Source organism: Thalia democratica, chromosome 3, assembly GCF_965202585.1.
Source record: "Thalia democratica chromosome 3, ktThaDemo2.hap1.1, whole genome shotgun sequence".
NCBI lineage: Eukaryota > Metazoa > Chordata > Thaliacea > Salpida > Salpidae > Thalia > Thalia democratica.
Window position 1 is genome coordinate 100,562,873 of NC_139167.1, and position 22,368 is coordinate 100,585,240.

Genomic DNA, 22,368 nt, shown 5'->3' on the forward strand with positions numbered 1-22,368 from the left:
TTCAATACTAATATCAATTTTCAGGTTTTCGATTTGATATAAAATGTCTTTTAAATTATTTTTGAAGCATTGAAAAGCTTTTTAAAGCAAGCTTTTAATTTAAACTATTTAGAAAACTTGATTATTGTTTAAATTAGCTATTGTTTGAAAAAATAATAAATGCATATTTTTTTTATATACTTATTTATTAAACATATATTAACAAAATTTGCAATTCTTTAGCAAAACAGTTTCGACTACTTATATTATTCATTTGTATAAATTTCAGCTTTTTGTACTACATTTTGATATTTTAGTGCTGTATAAATACTTGAACATTCAAAAAATATATGTTACTTATTTAAGTGATACAAATATTATTGCGCAAAGTCTAAATTTAAAAATTAAGTAAAACTTAAAACTAAATTAGTACATTAAATATAAATAAGTTCAAAAAATCTTGGCTCTACATTGAAAAACTTGAACATAAAAATTGATAAAGTTTTATTATTTTAAAAAAACTTTTCATAAAATACATAAAACAGTTAAATTTAAACTTAAAGTATAAAAATATTCTACTTTCCGATAAATATGATTTTTTTCTGTATAAATTGAATTAAGTGGCTTGTTATACATAGTCAAAATTATTTCTAAAGGCAGAATCTGAATAATCGTTTTTTAAACTAAATATAAAAATTTATATGTTTTGTAAGTCTTGGCTGTTATATAAGGTTTCAAATAAAATAAATCAATATAAGTTAATATAAAATTGAAATCAAAACTTTTTAGTTTTTACTCTTTAAAAAGACAATAGGGAAATAAGTTATTTAATAAATATTTTTAGTAAACCAATTACAATGATTCAACAATTACACTAACAGAAAAGTTAAAGATTAGTATTTATTTTTATCATGATTAGTTATCAGTTTTTTTCATAATGTATGAATAAACAAGTGTTAAATAAAAAAACGGCAATCATACTTAAATAAATTAAAATTCTAGTTTTTTTTTTTGATTTAAAAAATTCAAAATATACCTTTTTTTTGTTTTTTGGTTTTAAAGTATGTTTTTACAAAATTTAATAGCTAAATGACAGGGCTAAAATAAAACATGTTTTTTTGAGTTTGGGTTGATTGGGTTGATGCTAAAGCCGTTGATAAAATGAGACATTTTGGCTTTTTAAGTCTCCGGAACATATCTCAAAAAATACATATATTTTCAAACAATCTTTTAATGAGTTAACTTAATTACTCAGTGAAGTTGTTTTTTATAAAACTTAATGTTTTTTAGGATACAGTCCATTTTTTTCAGTTTTGGTCTTTAATTGTGGTCTTACTGCTTAGTCAAAAAAAAGTTTTTCAAGAAAATCTAAATTCACTGATTAAAAGAGATATTTTTATTAAAAATTTAAAAAAATCAAACAATGTGCTCATTTTAATCTTTTTATAAAGATATGTTGCGAGAACTGAAAAACCGCAAAAAAGTCTATAAACTTGTTTTTAAAACTGAGCAGTGAGACCATATTTAATGACTAAAACTAAAAAAAAAATTTGGCCTATATCTCAAAAAATAATAAGTATTCAACCATATTGAATAAAATATAAATATTGTCCTAGTTCTAACTATGCTTTTTAATTTTGTACTATTTATAAAGATTAAGAGTCTTTTTAAGTGAATGTATATTTTATTATTAAATTTGATTATTTATATTTGCTAGTTTTTTTTTTGAATTCTAGTAAATAATAGTTTCTACTAAATGATCTTAGCCTTTTTTTCTTTTTTCTTCTTATTATTTAGGAGGTGCACAGTAAACACCAATCGAAACATGACCCTGTCTAAAACTCAATTTTGGTAAATTACTTTTTTTTTAATAAGAGATAAATAGTTAAGAGACCATATCTCAAAAAGTAATAAATATTCAAATAAAATAAATGTATGTAGAGTTTTATTAATGTCTACAAGCCACTTTATTCCTTTTTTGCAAAATTTGTAATACTTTTTTAAAATACCAAAATTTTACTAAAAAAGTACTATATTTTAAACTCATTTGAGCCATAATTCAAAAAATTTTTGAAATTTTGCAAAAAATTAAAATAACTTTTATGTATTAATATAACTTATTTACATATTTTTTATTTTTTCAAAATGACGTTACTTTTTGAGCTGTGAGCCTTTTTTTTTTTTTTTGTGAATTTAAATTTTCCGAATTTGAATAGTCGTGCACCCATGTCGTTTTGTTTCAGATATTTTGTCAGAAAATGTTCCTGCTCGACAATTGAGACTTCGACTTGAAACTGATGAAAACAGGACCTCGATTTGTAATAGAAACATTTATCTTTTTAACAAACACTATAACAAGAACAACGAAATTTTTCTGCGCTTGTCGTTGTTTCGAAGGAGAGAAGAGGAGAAATTTAAAAATTTGAAAAAAGAACTTTTAGTGTGACCCAACCGCCAAATTTGTAAATTCAATGTATTTTATCAAATTTGTAAATTTAATGTATTTTATCTGCCTACCACAACAACTCTGTACTGTTTTGCTGACTTCAATTTAAAAATTTTGACGACACTCACTTGGTGATAATTTGCAGCAAGTCGTTCCGTGTTTTGAGAAACTCTGAAAACATCAGACTCGACCGGAATTTCGTGAAACTAACAAAATTAAAAATGTAGAGATTTAAAAAGAAGTTATACAGTGGATGGCAAAAAAACTCTTGATTGAAATCGGTGTTTTCAAAACTTCCAACTCATTCCGCAAACACGTGCTGGTTTTGGAAGGAGGATATTTTCTATTTTTGCGACAACATGTTCCAGTTCATCTGGAAAAATCTGGTGTTTGCGAGTTGCAAGGACGAAAAAGTTTATTCGGTCGGTGTTCGCTATTCGGAAAGCTCGAAGAAAACTTGCACTGAAATCAGAAATATTAATTTTATTGAAAAGGAACGGCCGACTGATGGTGAAACTATCGAGAGTAAAAGTATTGAAGATTGAAAAATCGATAAACAATATTTCTAGTATGCCTGTTATGTATAGAAACATTTCAAAATAGTTTGTATATACAAGTTTTTTTTTGTATTTCTGAAAAGTGTTTGTACGAGTTTAAACTAGAATTCTGTTATTCCAACAGACTTTCAAATTAAATTGCTGCCTTTTTTTTTGAGCATTTTTTTTATGCTCAATAAACTTACTATTTTTTTTAAAACCCATTTTCTTTTCCATATTAAATTAAACCGATCGTTTTTTACCTTTTTATGTACTCTTTAAGGTTTAAAAAGTTGTTATAACATTTATCTCAATTTTTTTTAATAAATACTTTTAACTAAAATGCTTACAAAATAATTATAAATATTAGGGGACTCAGTTATATTTTTTTACAATGCATTAAAGTTCAAAAGTTACTGTTTTCAAACTTTATCCTAGCAGTTAAAATTTCCAAACTTAATTTGTCTTTGCATTTTAAAGAAATGATTAAGTTATAGTTTTTTATAAAGATTTTACATGATACTTTCAAAGTTTTTTTTTACTTTTTAAATTAACATTATAGTTAAAGAAGGCATGCTTTTAATAACAGTTGCTTTGTAAAAATCCATTTTGACAATAAAGGTATGCATTTTGTTGAAGCTCATAGTTATATATAAATGGAATATTGAAATGTGTGAAAGTTCAGAATACAAAATCTGAGGTATTTTTTAATAAGATATTTAAAAAAATTTAATCAGAGTTTAAGATACCTTGAAAATAATATAAATTATAAAATCTTGGCTTAATTCTGTCATATCTCAGAGAATTGTTGTAAAATTAGATCATATTCGAATAAATGACATGATACACCACAATCCACATCTATATTGACTACAGTTGTTAGCTTTCTTATATGACTTGCATTTACATTACAATTTGAAATAAAATTATGATGTGAAAAAAAATTGGTATTGTGAACAAAAATCTATAAGAACCTGGAAAAGCAACTATTAATAAATATTATTGAATATTAAACAACTTTTACACGTCAAGTAGTAAAGTTTTGACATGACATGAATAATCTATTATAAAGATTATAAAAAACACATTTAAAGTAGATTTACAGTATATTACAATGTTGTTATACCGCTTAAACTTAATTTTAACCTAAACATAGACCCAAGAGTGGTAGAAACAAAATCAGAAAACCTGGAAGAAATTTCTCAAAAACCAGTGCGAACCTTGTTTCCAGATCAGTTTGTAATACTAAGTAAATTTGTTATATTTGTATGATATTATAATTTTTAAGTCAAAACCAACATACTGAAAAACTATGGCTTTCTAAAAAAATTCTGAGCTCATTAAAGATGATGAAAAAAATAATTTTTAAGGCAAATGGTGTTCATTAGGGTAGAACTAAAAATACAGCAACCTTTGAGTTTTCAGCCAAAAACATTTTCATTTGCCAAATACCACAAAACACCAGATTTTAGACAATTTAAAGAAACTTTCATCTTGGTGGAATTTCATTTTCTGATATTGTAGTTTTTTTATATATGGCAACTATCACAAAAACACATTGCACACAATTTTAGACAACTTAGAAGAAAGTTTGGTGGTACAGTCCTTATTCACTTATCCAGACATGTTGGGCAATGTTTATCTTTGAACATACCAGGATAAGCATTTTTCCATATAAGTACAAAAAATAGAATAATATAACTGATGCATATTATTCAATGTATAAAAGATAACAAAATCTCAGCTCCTCTTTTTCTGCTTTACACTTTTCTTCACTTTTCAAAATGTCTTGCAAAGTCGACCTACCTATGCTAAACTGCTTTATTATAAAATACTTGGCACATCGATTTTTACCATCTTACAAACTTCTAGTTTGTTTTCAATGGTTAGTGCAGTTTTTTTTTGATGTCTTGTCCACTTTTAAAAACTTGTTTGTTGAGTGTGTCAAACTTATATAACTTATGAACAAAAATTTGTTGTGCACCTCATCTTAAACAAAAAGTGAATTGACAATTTCTTACAGCATAAAAGCTTAAATGTTTGTGTCTAATATTGAAATTTTTTGAATTATATTCTCTACTAAAATTGTCCAAATAAATGAATAAGCACTGTACTTCTTTATTTTTGGAACAACAAAACTGGAAATTCAAGAAAACTTACTTAAAGTGATAAAAATTATATTAAAAAAATTTGAAAATATATATAAATATTAGGAAGTTTTTTCAGCTCTATCTGTAGCAATCCTGACAATTGGAAGCTTAATAGGTTTCTTATGGTAATACCAAAGTAAACAGGCAAAAAAGACTATTTCATTAAAATCTATCTTGTCCTACACTTAAAAAAAAATCTAAAACTATCTCAGTTAAAGAGTCTTAATTAAATAATAAACATTTCTATTGTAGGAAATTTTAAGTAAAAAAAATTTTTTGGTCATAAAATCCTTAAATTTTAAAAAATAAACAATTCTTACAACAGTTAGGATTTTTTCTACTAATGCAAGTAACATTTCCTAATAACTTGAGGTTAATTGATTAAAAAACCAAAGGAAAAGATAGATTTTTAGTGAATTTTTCAAAATTTCAAGAAAATTGGCAATAGAAATGTTTTCTTTGATATTTTTGTATCAGAAACTTTACACAACTGGCAATATCTCAAAAAATACTGTTAGTAAACATTTTTTAATCTGTGTAAATTTTTTTGTTATGTGTAATTAAGGCTTTAATATAAGGTCTAACAATAATTTTTGTAAGAAAAAAATAACTCCCTATGCCCTTAGTTTTACACTAAAAATGAACAAAATACTTATACTTTTAAACAACAGGAATAAATTTAGATAACCTGGAATAAAATTTAAAAAAGCTTTGGCAACCATGTATTTTATAACTAATTTGGTCAAAGAACTTTAAATTTGTTGATGTAAAAAGTTATATTTTTTTTGCCTTATGGCTGGCTCTCAACCACTTAAAAGTAATCTTTTAGTTTTTTATTAAATATTTTGATTTATTATATACAATGATTTGAAATTATGTTAATAAGCAGAGTACAATTTATTTCTTCCAAATATTATTATATAAACAAAGTTTTGCTTAATGAGCTCATCAGTACTTGAACTAAATTCTGGAAAGATATATTTCAAGTTATGGTAAATAGTTATGTAAATAAAAATTAATAAAAAACAAGTTTTACATAAAAAACAATCAAATAATTACTCAAGATAATAATTTGGTTTTGTTTAATTTTAAGGATAAGATTTTAAAATAAAAAACCCTTAGCATGCTGTTCAGTTAAACTCATGAGTTAAATTTACTAAAAATTCTTGAAGCTCAAATACCCAAGCAAGTGTTTAAGGTTAGTTCAGCCTGAAAATTTATTAAGTTTTCTAGGAGGTGATCATTACAATTAAAGTTTACAACAAAACCACAATTAAACAAATTTGTATTAAAACTAAAAATAATCAGGTGTAAGTCTTTTTTAGTTATTCATAAATTATTAAACTAAGTTACTTTTTAAAAATTATAGGAATTAAAAATAACTTATAAAAGGGTGAAAATTTAATCAAAATTAGAAAGTTAAAGTCTTAAAAACCTGAAATTTGAAGCTTTAAAAAAAAGAATTTAGATCAGTATTTACATTTAAAGGTTGTAAATTTTTAGGTTTGTAGATAACAAACAAAAAATGTTTTTTAAAGCACACGGGCGCGCATTCACTAACAATATTTTTTTATTCATTTTTTTTTCTTTTAAAACACATTTAAAGTGTAATTGAAGTATTTTCTATTCATTTATTTTATATAGTCAAAAAATATATTTCACCCTAAACTTGATTTTGTATAAAAAAGGGACAATGAAAATTCTACTTCAAAACTCCAAAAGATGTTTCGAAATAACTGTAGCGTGAATACAAGTGGTTAAAATTTAAGAGGTTTATGGGTTTCGTACAGAAAGTACAAATTAAGGTGAAAAAAACTAATTTACTAAAACTTAAACTTCTACAACTATTTAATAATTGTTTTCATACTTACTCAATCTAATTTTTATATAGTTTAAAAAAGGATTGGAGTTAAAATAAAACTGTTTAACAAAAAAAAATGTGATCTTGAATTTTTGTTTTTATTTTTTTATAGATTTTTTTCTGATTGCAAAAAATGTAGCTCAAAAAAAAGCTGTTCCAACAAAATTATAATTGAAAATTTTGGTTAATTGGTTTGTATCAGAAACTTTTTTTAAAGGTGACTGTATCTTAGAAAATTATTTATATTTTTACATTATATATCAACTGACTGATAGTTCACACTTTAGGGTTTAATTTTAGAAGCCAATATTATATTAGCAAAAAAAAATCTCTTGTGGCCTTAAAATTACAACTCAAAATACAATTAGCATGAATCAGATTTTGCTAGCAAAAAAATTATATGAAAGTTTAACTGGCTAGTATTCTTATCCTAAATAATAAATTTAAATAAAAATAGTATAAATGTTACATTCTTGATTAGGTCATAGAAAGGGTTGCCACAAACTCAGAATATTTCAGAACAGTTTGAGATTTTTAAAAACCTTAGAATAACTCAGGCTAGTTTGAAATTTAATTAAAATCAAGGTGACCAGTTTGGTTTTTTTTTTATAAAAAACTTACAATAGTTTGATTTTTTTTTAATTTCAGCCCAGTTTATTTCCAGATCTTAAAAAATTGATGTTTTTCAGTTTCAATATTTTGATATTTTATTACCAATTTTATTAAAAACTTTATTTCTATTGATTTGAAAATATTTTTTAATTTTTAAAGATTTTATAAAACTCATGATAATTTTTTTGACTTCATTAAAAGGCCACCAACTCAGGCTACTCAAGAAAACTCAGACTAGTTTAAACTTATTCAAAACTTATTTGAAAAATTTAAGTTGTTTGTTTTATTTGCATAAATCAGACTACTTTAAATATTTTTCCTAAACATCAACCTATTTATTCCAACTTAAAAATATTTTTTCTTATGAGTTGAGTTTTCTTTAGGTTCTTGTTAGTGTTTGGTATTTTTTAGATGTTTCTACTTGATTAACATTTTTTGTCTCACTTATATTTTCAATTTTCTCACTAACTCAAGCTAGTTTTCATTCAAACTAACTGTTATACTTCAAAAATTATTTTCAGAACCCTTTTGTAAAAATGTTTTGAAATGTCTTGTATAAGGACATGGGGAGAGGGGTAAATAACTTTTTTTACAATTTGATCTTATTTTAAAGAGTTTTAAGTAAGCTACAAGTAACTTTTTACAAAATTTAGAAATCCAAAATTATTTATATATAGCCAATTAAAGTCGGAAAGTACAATAGGTTCCTTTTTTAAAGGGATGAGAAAATTAATATGGCAAATAAATCAAAATTACTTAAAATTTATTTTCTACATTTTTTGAGATTAACAACTCAAATTATGAGAAAATGTCCTTTGCAGTATTTAGAAAGTTCTGTCGTAACCAAATTGAAAAATAATAGTTATAAGAATACAAGTTATATGACAAAAATGAAAAAAACTGCTGCCTATGTCTCTAAGTTAGTACTTCTCAATGTAAAAAACAATTGCTTAATTTAAGAAACAATACATAATTACTGGTATACTGTCAGTTCCCACCCTTGATCATTCCCAACTCCATCAAATCCTCCACGCCCATAATTCCCACTTTGTTTTTTGGTCACTGTTACCCCCAACCCTTGGTCGGTAAGCGGTTCTTTGATTTGATCAGGTGGACTGCAGGATGGAGCTGAGAAGTTCCAGTAATTTCTACAGCAATGTGGAGATTTATATAGCAAGTATTCATATTTAACTCTACTTATCACAACTAGGTGCACTTAAATAAGTTCTCAAGTATTAGTATAAAAAAAAAATTACCTCTTAACAGATAGTTTCAAAACTGTTTGATGTAATAGTACAATTAATTAAATATTTTCAACTATAATTTAAAAAATTACTGTAACTATTTATTTATAGACTTACCTGTATAAATATTAACAATGGGCTCAACATTTTTATTTATTGATAAGATTAAAAAGTTGTTTAACAGTAACCGTTTATACATTTCAAACTTAATAAAATCTTTAAATCATATATAATATTACTCACTATAGATTTGTATATAAATACAATGGGTTCAATTTGCAGTTGTTTTGATGACCAGCCCTCGTACAACGACGTGTCACAGTCTTCTTCAACTCAGGGAATTACCCCGGATCAGGAGACAAGGAGGCAGCAGATACTCGCAGCTGCGATGAAGAGGCAGGCTGATGAGGAGAGCAGGGGTATAAAGGACGTTGATGCTTACAAGAACAAGATCAGGCAGAGGGAAAAGTATAATACTAATAATGCAGGTGGTTTCAGTGGACAGGGTGGTGGATTGAAGTGGAGTGTTAATTAGTTTACAGCTGTAAAATACCTAGTTAGTATTCAGATAGAACATGCTGCTACTGTTACGTCTTGGTTGCTTTGTGGAATGTTTTAAAACATGGATGTTGTCCTTTTAGAACATTCTGAAGTTTGATAATTTTAACCAGTGCTTTCTTTAACTGTAAAAAATAAATTGGTTCATAAATCAGACCCATATTCATTATACAGCTGTTTTCTGTTTGGAATTGAGCGTGTGTATCCAAAATAAGCTACTTTTTTATCTTGGTAGCTTCATGGAGTGATAATTTTTCTCACGCTGAATCTTGCAAAAGTTTGTTTGATGTTGTATTTTTTTCAACTGTTTTCTAAAATACTAATGAAAAACAATTTCATTGCTTTTAATGATGTAGTTTCTTTTCTACAACTTTCCTAATGATACTAAATGTTTTCTCTGGAATGTGTATTAAATTTTGATATGGAAATTTCTTGTATTAGATGTGGTGCCTATTATAAATTATGTTCACTGGTATAATATTTACTCAGTGGGTAAATTACTCAAAACTTGCTGTTATTTTGGAGTTTCTGTTTTGTTGGCATAAATTTCTTAATGAATTAAATGTTCTGTGACTTTTATTTGATGGTAATTCAGTTGTTTAAACTCATTCACTTGAAAGTTGTTAGTAAATGTAGCTTTCACTGACAGTAGAGCTGCTTTATATTAAAAAAAAGTTATAGTTTTCAATACACATGACTGTTTTAAAGAGCTTTCATTGATGAATTCAAAATCTTCCTGTTTGGATGTGGTTATATTGCTAAGATGTTGCAGATTGATGTCAGGGGTTCCTTTGAAGATAAGAACTTGGACACTAGTTTAATAAAATGTATTTTTTGCACAAGAACTTTTAATACAGTAAACTTTGCTTTTATTTTTTTTAATTATAGTTTTATGAGCTGTACATCTCAAACGTTTACTTTAAAAATACTTACAGACTGAAATTAAGTTTTTAGTAAATGTAAGTTATAAATCTTTTTCATAAAAAAATTGCAATTGTTTTTTATTCAATTTCATACCAAAGTACAAACAAGTTTTTAAAAATAACTTGATAAAAGTGGCTTTTTAGTGTTATTTATCTATAATATTGAAAACTGTGTACATGAGTAATTATCAGGGTTGCCTCACCTCAGGAAAACTCAAGACAGTTCGAAATTTTTGAAAATCTCAGGAAAGCTCAGGCTAGTTTAATTTCAAAATTTCAAACTAAATCGAAAAAATTTTTAGTAAAAAACTCAGGATAGTTCCAACTATTCTGAAAATATCAGGCCAGTTTTTTTCTAGGTTTTCAATAAGATTTAGTTTAAATATTTTGTTATTTTATAATCAAATTTGTTGAAATACTTGATTTTTAAAAGTAACAAAAAAGTTTAGGATTGAAAAAACTCAAGATTATTAGAGACAGTTTACAGGGTTGCCACACACTCAGGGAACTCAAGGAATTAGAATATCTCAGGGAAACTCAGGGCAGTTTTGGTTTTTTCTAAATATTTCAGGAAATTTTTTTTTTAAATTTAAAAATGTTAGGGAAATTTTTTTTTCTAGATCTAGAAAGAGATTTAGTTAATCCAGCTTCAATATTTTGTTCAAAAAAGTTAATTTTTTTTTTAAGCTTATTTAGAAAATTTTTAGCCTTGCGGCTAGTTCTGCAATATTCTTAAAATTAAGATTGTTATTTTTTAATAAATAATAAAATTTTTAAGGATTTGAAAAAAGATCAGGGAAATCTAAGGTTACTCAGGGAAGATTTTGTGACTTAAAGAGTGGTAACCCTGAATTATGTAAAACATCTTTAAAAATATTTTTAAACACTTTAAGATTTCTATATAAACTCATTAATGTTGTTTTGTTGAAGCTAAATACAACAATTTGTATCAAATTATATTATGTTATAACTTGTAACAAAATCAAATTTATTTAAGCATATTTTATAATTATGCTGACCAAAGTGTTAAATGTTTGCAATACTTACATTGCAATACTTACATTGTGTAATTATTCTTAATTTTGTGCTGTCTTTTATAATTCAATTGCCTATTATTTTATGTCTTTTATATGCCATTGTGCTCAGTTCACTCTGTATAAAAATTTGAAACAAATATTAATTTTGATCATTATGTTTTCTTACAAGCTGTTGTTTGTTTCACTGTAACTAAATCTTTGCACCAATTAAAAAATCTGCTTTTTCAGAAAATTTTTACAGTGTACATAAGTCTCAAAAGATGAGCATAATAAAATTTGAAAGAGTAGCAAGATTGCAACTACTAAAAAGTCTTAGTTCAAGTAGTTACAAACAAATAAGGTTTTGTGTGATACCACATACAACCAATCAAACATCTTTTAAAAAATTTCTCAAACTTAATAACTCAAATTTGAACAACATAAAACTACCATTCAGAAAACTATCAACCTCAAATGTTTCAAACAACAAAGACAAAAAGTACAAGATAAAAAATAAGGAAGAAGAATCAGGAGAGGAAGATAAATTTGAGAAATACAAACATGAAGCTACGTGGAATAATATTTACTGGTTTATATCAGCAGTGTCAAGCTTGATAATATTCGAAATTTTCAAGATAAAGTACAAGCCCAACGAAGAGGACAACTCGATAACGTACGACGGTTTTGTTGACACTTACTTGAAATGCGGGCAAGTTGATACTTTGTACGTGTCAGGACGAGAAGAAGTCGCCATTGTCAAGTTGAAGCAGGACGCCCGTGAGTATGAAGATAATGTCCCTCCTAAAATATTTCCCGTTGTGGGGGGTTTTGTTGACGGATCCGATCTCATAAGGAAGCTGAGTCTTGAAAGTCCCCACGGTGATAGCTTGAATGTTGAACACGATGAAGAACGGTGCAAGGAGGAGAAAAGTGACATGGTCAGCAGGAGATGGTGGAAGAATGCGGAATATTTTCTGTATTGTGTGAATGTTTTCACTCTGCTCTGCGTGTGCTCGTGGAACAACCGCCTACAGGGGTGGGAGAACGTTTTCATTGTTCAAATGTTTAGAATGTTCAGAAAATGAGGGCATGGATGATGGTAAAAGATGGTTGATGGAGATGTATGAACTTAGACTAATTTTTATTAGATGAAAATAAACAATAATGTTATAGTAATAATGCAAATAAGCTATTGTAAGTTATTTTATTATTCATTACTAGAATAAATACTCTTTAGTTTTTAAATAGGAAACCTACATAATTAAATATGTCAAGTCCATTAGTCACCATACAAAGCAAAGAGGTAAAAGTTGTTATTAGTTTAAAATTAAAGTAGTCAACGTTGTTATTGATGAAACTTAACTTTTTTTTGATTTTACAAATATACTGATAGCATTTTAAAAACAAATTCATTTTTGTACTGTTAATGATTTCTAAACTAATTGTAACAACAGAAAAGTTGTTTAAAGACTTGATGGTTTTGATTTAAAGAGTGACAACTGTGTAAGAAATAATCATTAAAATTGATAAATATCGCAGGAATTAGACAAGTGTTTGGAAGATCAGGGCAAAAACTTGACTGTAATTCACTTCAGCGCTGAGTGGGCTGATCAATGTACTCAGATGAACGATGTTTTAGTTGAAATTTCAAAACAACATCAAAATGTGAGTTATTTATTAGTTGAATAATTATTTATGATAATAAATATACTTTGTTGAAATATCTTAACGTTTGTTGGTCATTCTTCACAACGGTACTAGATTTTTAATACTTGAATATTATTAAGTTTTATACTTTCAGTTTACAACAAAAATCCAACCTCTAAACAGAAACAACTGATATGTGTAGTAATACATTTTATTTGAAGTTAAAGTTAAGGCTGTACTCAGTTTATTATGAAGAAGTGCTTATAAATCATACAATTTATCATATACAATTTATTGCAGGTGAAATACTTGGTGATTGATGCGGAGAATTTATCGGAAATTTCGTTGGAATATGACATTGAAGCCGTGCCAACGTTTTTGTTCATGAAAAATAAACAACAAATTGGTAGGTTGAACGGAGCCCACGCCCCAGAGTTGACTAAATTGGTAAGTTTGAGAAAATAGAATAATAATAATAAACAGTATAGAATAATTAATATTCTAACACCTACACTATGAATTTAAATAAACAGTACTTACTCATGTGTGTATGATAATTGACAGAATATATATTAAAATCAACATTTCAAAAAAATTTTAAACTCAATTTAAAAAAAAATACATGTAAGTGGTTGCAGTTGGAATTTTTATAAGATGACTGTGTATGTTTTTGTATAAAATGTCCATTTTTACAGACATTATACAGTAAGCTTGCTTTCAATTTATGTTTGGCAACAGAACATATAAATTGTTCCTCAGGTAAAAGAAAACATCACTGCAGTGGCCCCTCCGATGCAGAATGTAGCTCCGATGGTATCAGCAGCTCCCAGGAGAGATCCCAAAGAAGCTTTAGAAGAAAGATTGAAGAAACTGATCAACATGTCAGAAGCTGTGTTGTTTATGAAGGCAAGTTAAAAAGTTTAAATAATATTTTTACACTGCAGGTGTCGAAATTTATATTTTAATCAAAACAAATAACTTTTATATTGTACAAGTACAAGCGAGTATCACTGCTATCACAGTGTTTATAAGTAATATAATAAATGTTATCAAATTTGAGATAACACAAAAAACTCGGAATAATATGTTTTTTTAATAATTGATAAATTTCGCTACAAAGAATCCCTGACTTTATTATTGAAACTAAATTGTTACAGCTTTTCATTGGCGGTAAATGTAAATGGGTGTCTTTATATAATAGTCTTAGACATTTCTATATAAATTTATAATTAAAAACAACATAGTATCATTCAGTACCAAGTTGTTCTCTCGTTCATACTTGATACCAAACAATTTTCTAAATATCATTAACAACAGGGAGAAAAAGACGCGCCACAATGCGGATTTTCCCGCCAAATGGTTGGAATTTTATCGAACTACCCGGATTGTGAATACGCCACTTTCGACATTCTTCAAGACAACCAGGTCCGTCAGGGATTAAAGGAATTTTCAAATTGGCCAACCTATCCTCAACTCTATGTAAATGGTATGTTGATATTTTGATATTAACCATTTATTTCAACCAAAGTTTTTATGTTAAAAAACTGTTATGAACTTTTTAATGTTATAAAAGTTTTTGAAAATGTATCCACAACCATATGCTTATTGCAAACTTGTTATTTTACAATTTTAAATTTAACTTGTAGTTATGAGTACAGTGGTAATAAAAATTTAAAAAGTTTCAGTGTGTACCATAAAGTTTCCTCTCTTAATTAGTTATTAAAATAGATTTTTATTTATTGTATACTTAAAGTTTGATAGATAACTGTTTTACAATCATACTGTACATTTTGATAGACATTTGCTTATTACTTAATAATAACAATAGTTTTGTATAAGATATTGCATTAGACATTACAAATACGCAAAAAAAAATTTAAGGGCGTAGGATGGTCCAACATTTATAATTTTTATTAATATTGGTTCTTATTTGAAAGCTTAGAGTATACACTAGGAGAAACTTTTTATAGAACAAAATTATCAAATTTTGAGATATAACCAGTTTTGTAAAATAATCCAATATGAAATCATAAATTTTCAAGACTAATTTTCTCAGAAATTCGATCATTAAAAATCTATCTCCTCCTTGATTTTTAGAGGATTTAATTTAAAGTTTTCATGAGCTGTTCTTTTAAATTTAAAAACAACTTGTAGGAAGCAGATTTTTGAAAAAAATCCATAAATAATTATGACCAAAAAAACAACTTTTTTGTATACTTCTAATAAAGTTTAATTATAGAAAAGCTAAAGAATCTGTTTCTTACAATTTTTTTAAACTTTATTGAGGTTAGTCTGAGAAAGTTTTGATTGGTCAAAAAATGAAGGAAGGGATAGATTTTCAGTGAAATAGTAAATTTTTGTCTTTTAGTTTGCGCCTGCCATGTAGCACCTATTGAACTCTCTAACTTTGGTAACTTATATCTCAAAAGATACTTCGAATTTCAGCAAGCAGTAAATAATAACTGCTAGTTTTATAAATTATGTAAAAATTGAGGCTTAATTTCTAAAAAAGTGTTTACATCCCCTATGCCCATAATGATCAATTAACAATAAGTTTTGTATTTTTAATAAGCATTTGTTTAAAGTGGTTAAAATTTTAAAACTGTTAGTACCAAACTCTATAAGTATGTTTAACTTTATGTTCTTAAATATTAACTTTTCTGTGCTTATTTCATATTAAAGTATTCAATAAAAATTTATTCAGTTTTAATTTCAAGACTAAGTAAACAACTGTATTTTTGTAAAAGAAAGTATACTACAATATATAAATTAGTATAAATGCTAACACACTTCCTTATAACTTATAATTAAGCTAATAATTTATAAAAACTGCAAAAGTTTTACTTTGATAAATTTAGTATGTTTTCTGAAAAGTTTTGAAACAACAAAAATGTTACATTATATTTTTAAGGTGACAAACTACTTATATTTTCTATTTTTCATTCAATATAAGTTCTATTTTTCATAAAACTATTTAACCTGTAAGTTTTATATTTTTACTGGTAGTTTACAAATTATATAAATAATTATTCAAGGTGAACTGATCGGAGGATTGGATATTATCAGAGAAATGCACCAGGACAATGAATTGGAAGAAGTTTTACCCAAATTGAACGCCGCTATTGACAATAAAATAAAGGTTTAATATGTGAATAAAAAAAGTGTAGTTTTCAGTGTTTGTTATAGTAATAATAGAAATTTTACAGAAAATGAACGCCGCTATTGACAGTAAAATAAAGGTTTAATATGTAAACAAATTGCTAACAATAAAAGTTTTCAGTGTTTTGTTATAGTAGAATAAAAGTTACGAAAGAAAATGCTTAAGTTGATAAAAAAATAAATTTAAATTTTTGTTATTTATTGTTTTTTATGTGGTGTAAACGCATATATTTTTATGTAGTAGTTTAATAAATTATAAAAGAACAGTGAAGGTGTCAGTTTTTAAAATAACATTAGTTTTTTTTATAATTAGATAGAAGAAATCAGACTAAGTACGCTTAGCTTATTTTGTGAAATTTATTAAAGAAAGTAATTGTTAATATTTACAGATTTAAGTTAAATTTAAAATGTCATATTTGTGTATAATATCGTCATATGACACATGTAAATACTAAGTGTTGTAATGACAATAATATATTCTGTGACATTAAAAAAAGTTTAGCTATATTAAGGAATAGTGTAAATCAGCAATTAAGTTGGATGTAAATAAGTTTTGCAATTTAAAAAGTATAAAGCAATAACTATGACATTGTTTAAATTTAATTTGAAGAAATTTTACCAAAAAGCTATTTTTTTATGGTTTCCACTAACTCAAAAAAATTATTTGTATAACTCAGGCTAGTTAAACAATTTCTCAAACTTGTTTTTATAACTTTAAAATCACCTTTTTAATAATATTTTTCTTCTAAATATTATATTGTTCTTGTGAACTTTAAAATACTCAAGCTTAATAAATATGTATTTTTTAATTTTTGGCTTTAAATACTTTGTTTTTTATAGTTTTGTTTTATACTAAGGTTTACTTCTTGCCCTAAAGAATGGCACCCTGTTCTTAAATTTTAAGAAATAAAACGTGACCTATAATTTTTTATGTAAGTTATATGTTAATGTTGTACTGTGCGTATAAAAATACTAATGTGATGAGAATTACATTTTTTGGTTCAACAAGTTTAAACGTTCAGTGTTTTATTACTTAGTCAGTAGGCTTATATGTATATTATTATATTAAATTTAGTTTATAATTAAATATAGTATGTTTAGTTTGTCTCTTATTTTATTAGGTGTTTTTAAAGAAGTTAAACTAAATGATAGACATTAAGAGCAATATTAACTAGTTCGAATTCAGCTATTGATTTTAGCAAAAAGTATTAAAAAGAAAGTCATAATATTTTTTAATATGTCATTTAATTTTACTAAAGATTTTTCGTTTATCAGTGGATTTGTATCAAAGAAAGAATGTTTTATATTTTTGTTAAGAAAGACTTAATTAGTTAAGAAAATTTTCATATTCATGCACATTTTAGTTAAGTTAATATTGGTAATTAAAAAAAAATATTAATATTAGACGACATTACTTGAACTGTTTTAATGTATGCCATAATCTTTTTTAATTTACAGGCATTATACGTTTAAAAAATTTTATTTTCAAGAAATCTTGATAAGCATAATAAAAATTTAAATCAATAATTTTTTTTTATAAAATCCAGCAGTTCAACATACACAAGTGTAAGTTTTTCGAATAACCTTTGAAATCATTATAACTATTTTGTCAATTTAAGTAGACTTTAAATTAAGTTGGCTATAAATAATGTACTTAGAATCTCTGAATTTATAAAAGTAGCTTTTGTTGAATTCTGAAGTATAAACTTAATTTAAGCTTCGTAATAAGCGATTTATTTAAACTTAGTTATTTAGATAGTTTTTCTTATAAGTTTATTTTAAAACTAAGCTTTTTAAACAACAAAATCAATAATGAGCTATATCGTTTTTTTTTTTTTCAAATAGTTTAATTTTCACATACACAAATAAATTAGTTCACAAAAAATAAATGAGAATTAGTTTCATATGAAAACTTGTAAAAATGTTAAGTTACAAATAATTTTGAAATTATATTTGAACAGGTACTTTTGTAAGAGGTTAAAAAAATTGTTATCATTAGTTACTACATGTTGTTATAAGAAAATGTATTGTAGTTTTCATAAAAAACTGTGCTGAAATTAACATTAATTTTTGTTTTATAAGATAATTTTAATTATCACAATGTAGTTTTATATTATAAAACAATTGATTAGTTTTTATGAATGTTAAAATGTAAAAGTTTATGATTTTTTCATCATAGTACAGAAAATATTATGCAAACAAAAATAGTTATGAAACTAATAAGAAGTTTAGTGAACTAAAAAACAATATTTGTTGAACAGTTAAACTTTGACGTTCTGATATATATGTTAAGAAGTTTTTTGTAGTTAAAAAGCACTACAAAATAATTTTGTAGTTACTATGAAAGTAGTAATAAATATAACACTCAAGTTATTGACTAGAGTAAGTTTTAAAAATTTTCAAGTTCAAATAACTTGAAGTAGTTTACTTCAGTTTTTAGCTAATTTACAGAATAGTTCTGTTTGAAGCATTAGTTTAAGTATTAATTATTTATACTTTAACTTAAAATATGCCCAAAATATAATACACAACAAAAGTTTGTAACAAGTCCAATGTTAGTTCTTCACTATATATTAGAATAAAAACATTTAAAAGTAAATTTAGTTCAATATTTATTTTTAAACTATTGTCTTTTTAAAAGTTTTAGATACTGAAAAATTGCTTAAATTTAACCTTTAAAGATGAGTGTCTAAAGAATATTAAAATAACAAAAAATTTAAGTATTTTCATAAAAATTTTTAACAATATAAATCCAACTAAAAAAAATACTTTATACTCCTAATCGTTTGTTAATAAATATCCAAGCATACCAAAAACAAAATATTTTGCTTAAGTTGAATACTCAGTAGACGTGTATTATTTCAAAAGTTATTTTAAGATTTTCGAAAATTAAATTTAGTGTTTTAACAACATTTAGCGTCTCGTATAGTTTTTTTTATGAAAACAGTGCAAACAAGTTATTTATTTAAACATTTTGTAGTGATACAGTCTAACATGAATACTGAATTTATTTTAGCTCCAAGCCAACTAAATAGTTTTCAATGTAAGCCTTACTTAAAAATAAAAGTTATTTTGTTATACTTTTACAGTTTTCATTGATGTTATTTTTTTAAGTTCAAATGTCATAAGTTTTTAACACTTTACGGTTTTCAAGTGTGCTCATAAATTGTTTACAGTTTTTAAAAAAAATTATGCTATGTTTTTACAAAATTTATGATGTTCTTTTTTATTATGGATCAATATAGTCTCTTAAAAATAATAAGATTACCAAAAATCTTTTTTTCATTTAATAATAGTCTTTGTTAGTTTATTTTTAAGCAGTTTTTGAATGAAATAAGTATACTTGATAATAAGAAAGCTGAATTCTTTTATATTGTTTTTCACACTTAATATAATGTAACAAATATCAACTAATTAAAGTTATATCAGCTTAATAATTTTTTTTAATCTACTCAACTAAGTTAGATATAAAATAAAGACTTTTAATGCATATTTTTTACCATTTTATGCTGTTTTTCGAAAATGTTCAACTAAAATGCAAGAATTTTCTTTAAATGCAGGATTAAAAAAAAAAATTTATCAATATATTTTTTATGAAGTATGAAAACTAAATAAAAGTAATCATAAAAAAATACTCCAATTAAATTTATACATGTTTTTTCTCTATCAACCATATTTAGTTTACTATATTTCAACATGAAATATTGAGTCAGGGCAAAACAGATTTTTAAATCTAACAGTTATTTAAATTACTTATAATGTAAATCCAACACAAAGTACTCAGTCAAAACAAAATAGTTTTACTTCTAAAACATTTCTAAATAAACTAATGAAAGAAATCTTAAATATTTCAACACAAAGTGTTGAGCCAAAGCAAAGTAGTCTTACTTATGAAACATTTCTAAATAAACTTATGAAGAAATCTTAAATATTCCAACAGAAAGTGTTGAGCCAAAGCAAAGTAGTCTTACTTATGAAAGGTCATCCTGGTGAGCCGAAATGCGGATTTTCCCGCCAAATTGTCGGAATAATGAACCAAACTGGCGTTAAATACACTCATTTCGATATTTTCACTGATCAAAAGTTCAGGTTTGTTATAACATTTTGTATTCATTTTGTAAAAGTTATCCATTTATAAATTGTTAATTTATTATTCTAACAATTAAAGTATAATCTTTAAACTTAGTAACTACTGTTAAGATATTTTCAGTTAGTTATACAATTGTATTCTATATTACATTGTGTGTGATAGAGTTACAAAAGGTTATATAATTTAAAAAGTTATTTTTCAAACTTTTTTACTTAAATTTGATATTTATTAACTCTATATATTTCAGTAATGTTATTCGGTAAAGTAATAAGTTGGACCAAAAACTATATTTATAACTAAAGTTGCTAAAGTTATACACTACGTTAAGAATTATGTTCTACATCAGAAAAAGATCAAGTGAATAGTAACTTAACTTTTATTTTACTGTGGCTTGTGCTTAAAGTGCTTTATTTCTTCTTAAATATGCTATTAAAAGTTTACAGTATAAATAACTCTTTTAAACTTTGGTTTAATTTTTACCAATTTTTTTATAAGTTACAAAAATGTCCCTTATTCTTAAGAATATTTAATTAAAGATAAATCCAATTTTCACAAACTACTTTTAACCAAATCCTTACTAATACCTTATTATAATATATTGTAAATAGATAAACTGCAGTCCACTAGTTTTTAATACCTAAAGAAGCACAATTTAAATATTTTGTTTGATTTAAAAATGTTGATATTTTTTAATACTAGTGAGTCTAATTGTTATTACTAACTTATCAAAGTAAGTTGTCAAACAATTTCAACCAATCACAGAGCTCGCATCAAGGTGTATTCTGATTGGCCGACATTCCCGCAATTGTACGTGAACAGTGAACTGATTGGAGGATTGGATATCGTTCGGGAGATGAGTGAAAATAATGAACTCATTGAGGCTTTAAATGCTGAATAAATTTAATATTTTATTAAAACTTTTGCTAAAATAATTTAAATTTTTCCGATACTTTTCATAGTGAATTCGTTTAGTGATCTTATTTTACCTAATTATTGCGGAAAATTGAACTCCATTTTAAATTAAAAAGTACTTTATTAAATTAATTAGTTAATTAATAGATTTTAATATATGGTTTATTTTAATGAAATTTTCATCTCGACTTTGTGGTAAATTACACAATAAAATATTTTTGTGTTTATTTTTGTGATTCTTTTAAAGTCTTGATAGCTTATAAATATTTAAAACTTCTTAAGATGAAGATATTGTTTATTTTAAACAAAATATTCTTTTTATAACTAGGTAAGGTTTAAAAATATAATTTGTTGGAATTAAGCGGAGTTGTGCTCTTAAGCATAGCTATCCCAATATAAATTATTATACATAAATATTTTATGAAAACCAAAGTTTTCAGTTTCATTAGAATAGTCTGAACAAACTACTTAATCTAGCGGAAATGTTTAAATTCAGGAAGTAAAATTTTGGTTACATGATAATCTAATTCTATTCAAAATGTTCAAGAGATCATATGTCAAAAACTATACAATTTTGAAAAAGTGTTTCAGATCTGATAAACAACATTAAAAAACAAAAAAATTGCGGAAAAAAACATCGATCCACCATTTGTAAAATTACTATGAATTAAACCTTATTTTAGACAAATCTTAATAAGTATTCAAGACTTAGCAAAAAGAAAAATCGTTTATAGATAATTTATGAGGCTAAAACCTTTTTTCCAAATATGTATCACTTTTTAAGGTTTGGCCTCTTTAAAGAAATTTTAAGCATTTGTTGGCGTGAACCCTAATATTTTATATATTGTGAAGCTGCTTTAAAAATAAATTAATAATTGGAAATGAACTTATGACCAAATTTGTATAGTTTTTTTTCATAATGAACTGACGGTTTTATTAAAAGTAAAATGGTTTTAAATAAAATTATTTTACCCTATCTATTAAACAAATATGTAACTTATCAGGTATTAATGAGTCAAACAGTCACTTAATCATTTTTTATTAAGTATGGCTCAAATTAATTGAAAAATTCGAAAACGGGTCAAATATGCACGAAGAGAAACTTTTGCACGAAGGGTCATTTATACACGAGACCAAAAAATAAACTAAAAGATAAATTAATAAAAAACACAAAAAGAAAATAAAAGCTGCCGGCCGAGGGTTAGGGGTAATAGTGATAGTAAAAATTCAAAACA

The 22,368-nt window shown here is 25.3% G+C and overlaps 2 protein-coding genes across 2 annotated transcripts; both read left to right on the top strand.

Moving 5' to 3' along the window:
• The first annotated feature begins 9,080 nt into the window (after positions 1-9,080).
• Positions 9,081-10,889, top strand: LOC145832053 (uncharacterized). Its single transcript, XM_082939417.1, has one exon. It carries the CDS (start codon positions 9,094-9,096, stop codon positions 9,361-9,363), a length of 270 nt encoding a protein of 89 aa, XP_082795543.1. The 5' UTR covers positions 9,081-9,093; the 3' UTR covers positions 9,364-10,889.
• Positions 10,890-12,539: 1,650 nt separating this feature from the next.
• On the top strand, positions 12,540-21,315 carry LOC145832052 (glutaredoxin-3-like). The gene is made up of 8 exons (XM_082939416.1): positions 12,540-12,628; positions 12,865-12,990; positions 13,273-13,419; positions 13,732-13,882; positions 14,294-14,458; positions 16,008-16,111; positions 20,072-20,220; positions 20,984-21,315. The coding sequence occupies exons 1-8, from the start codon at positions 12,593-12,595 to the stop codon at positions 21,117-21,119; spliced, it is 1,014 nt and encodes a 337-aa protein (XP_082795542.1). The 5' UTR covers positions 12,540-12,592; the 3' UTR covers positions 21,120-21,315.
• The last annotated feature ends 1,053 nt before the right edge of the window (positions 21,316-22,368 follow it).

Coding starts and splice junctions, on each gene's coding strand:
- LOC145832053 (XM_082939417.1), top strand. CDS start 9,094: ATGGGTTCAATTTGCAGTTGTTTTGATGACCAGCCCTCGTACAACGAC.
- LOC145832052 (XM_082939416.1), top strand. CDS start 12,593: ATGTCAAGTCCATTAGTCACCATACAAAGCAAAGAG. Junction 13,420..13,731: donor CCCCAGAGTTGACTAAATTG/GTAAGTTTGAGA, acceptor ATTGTTCCTCAG/GTAAAAGAAAACATCACTGC. Junction 14,459..16,007: donor TCCTCAACTCTATGTAAATG/GTATGTTGATAT, acceptor TAATTATTCAAG/GTGAACTGATCGGAGGATTG.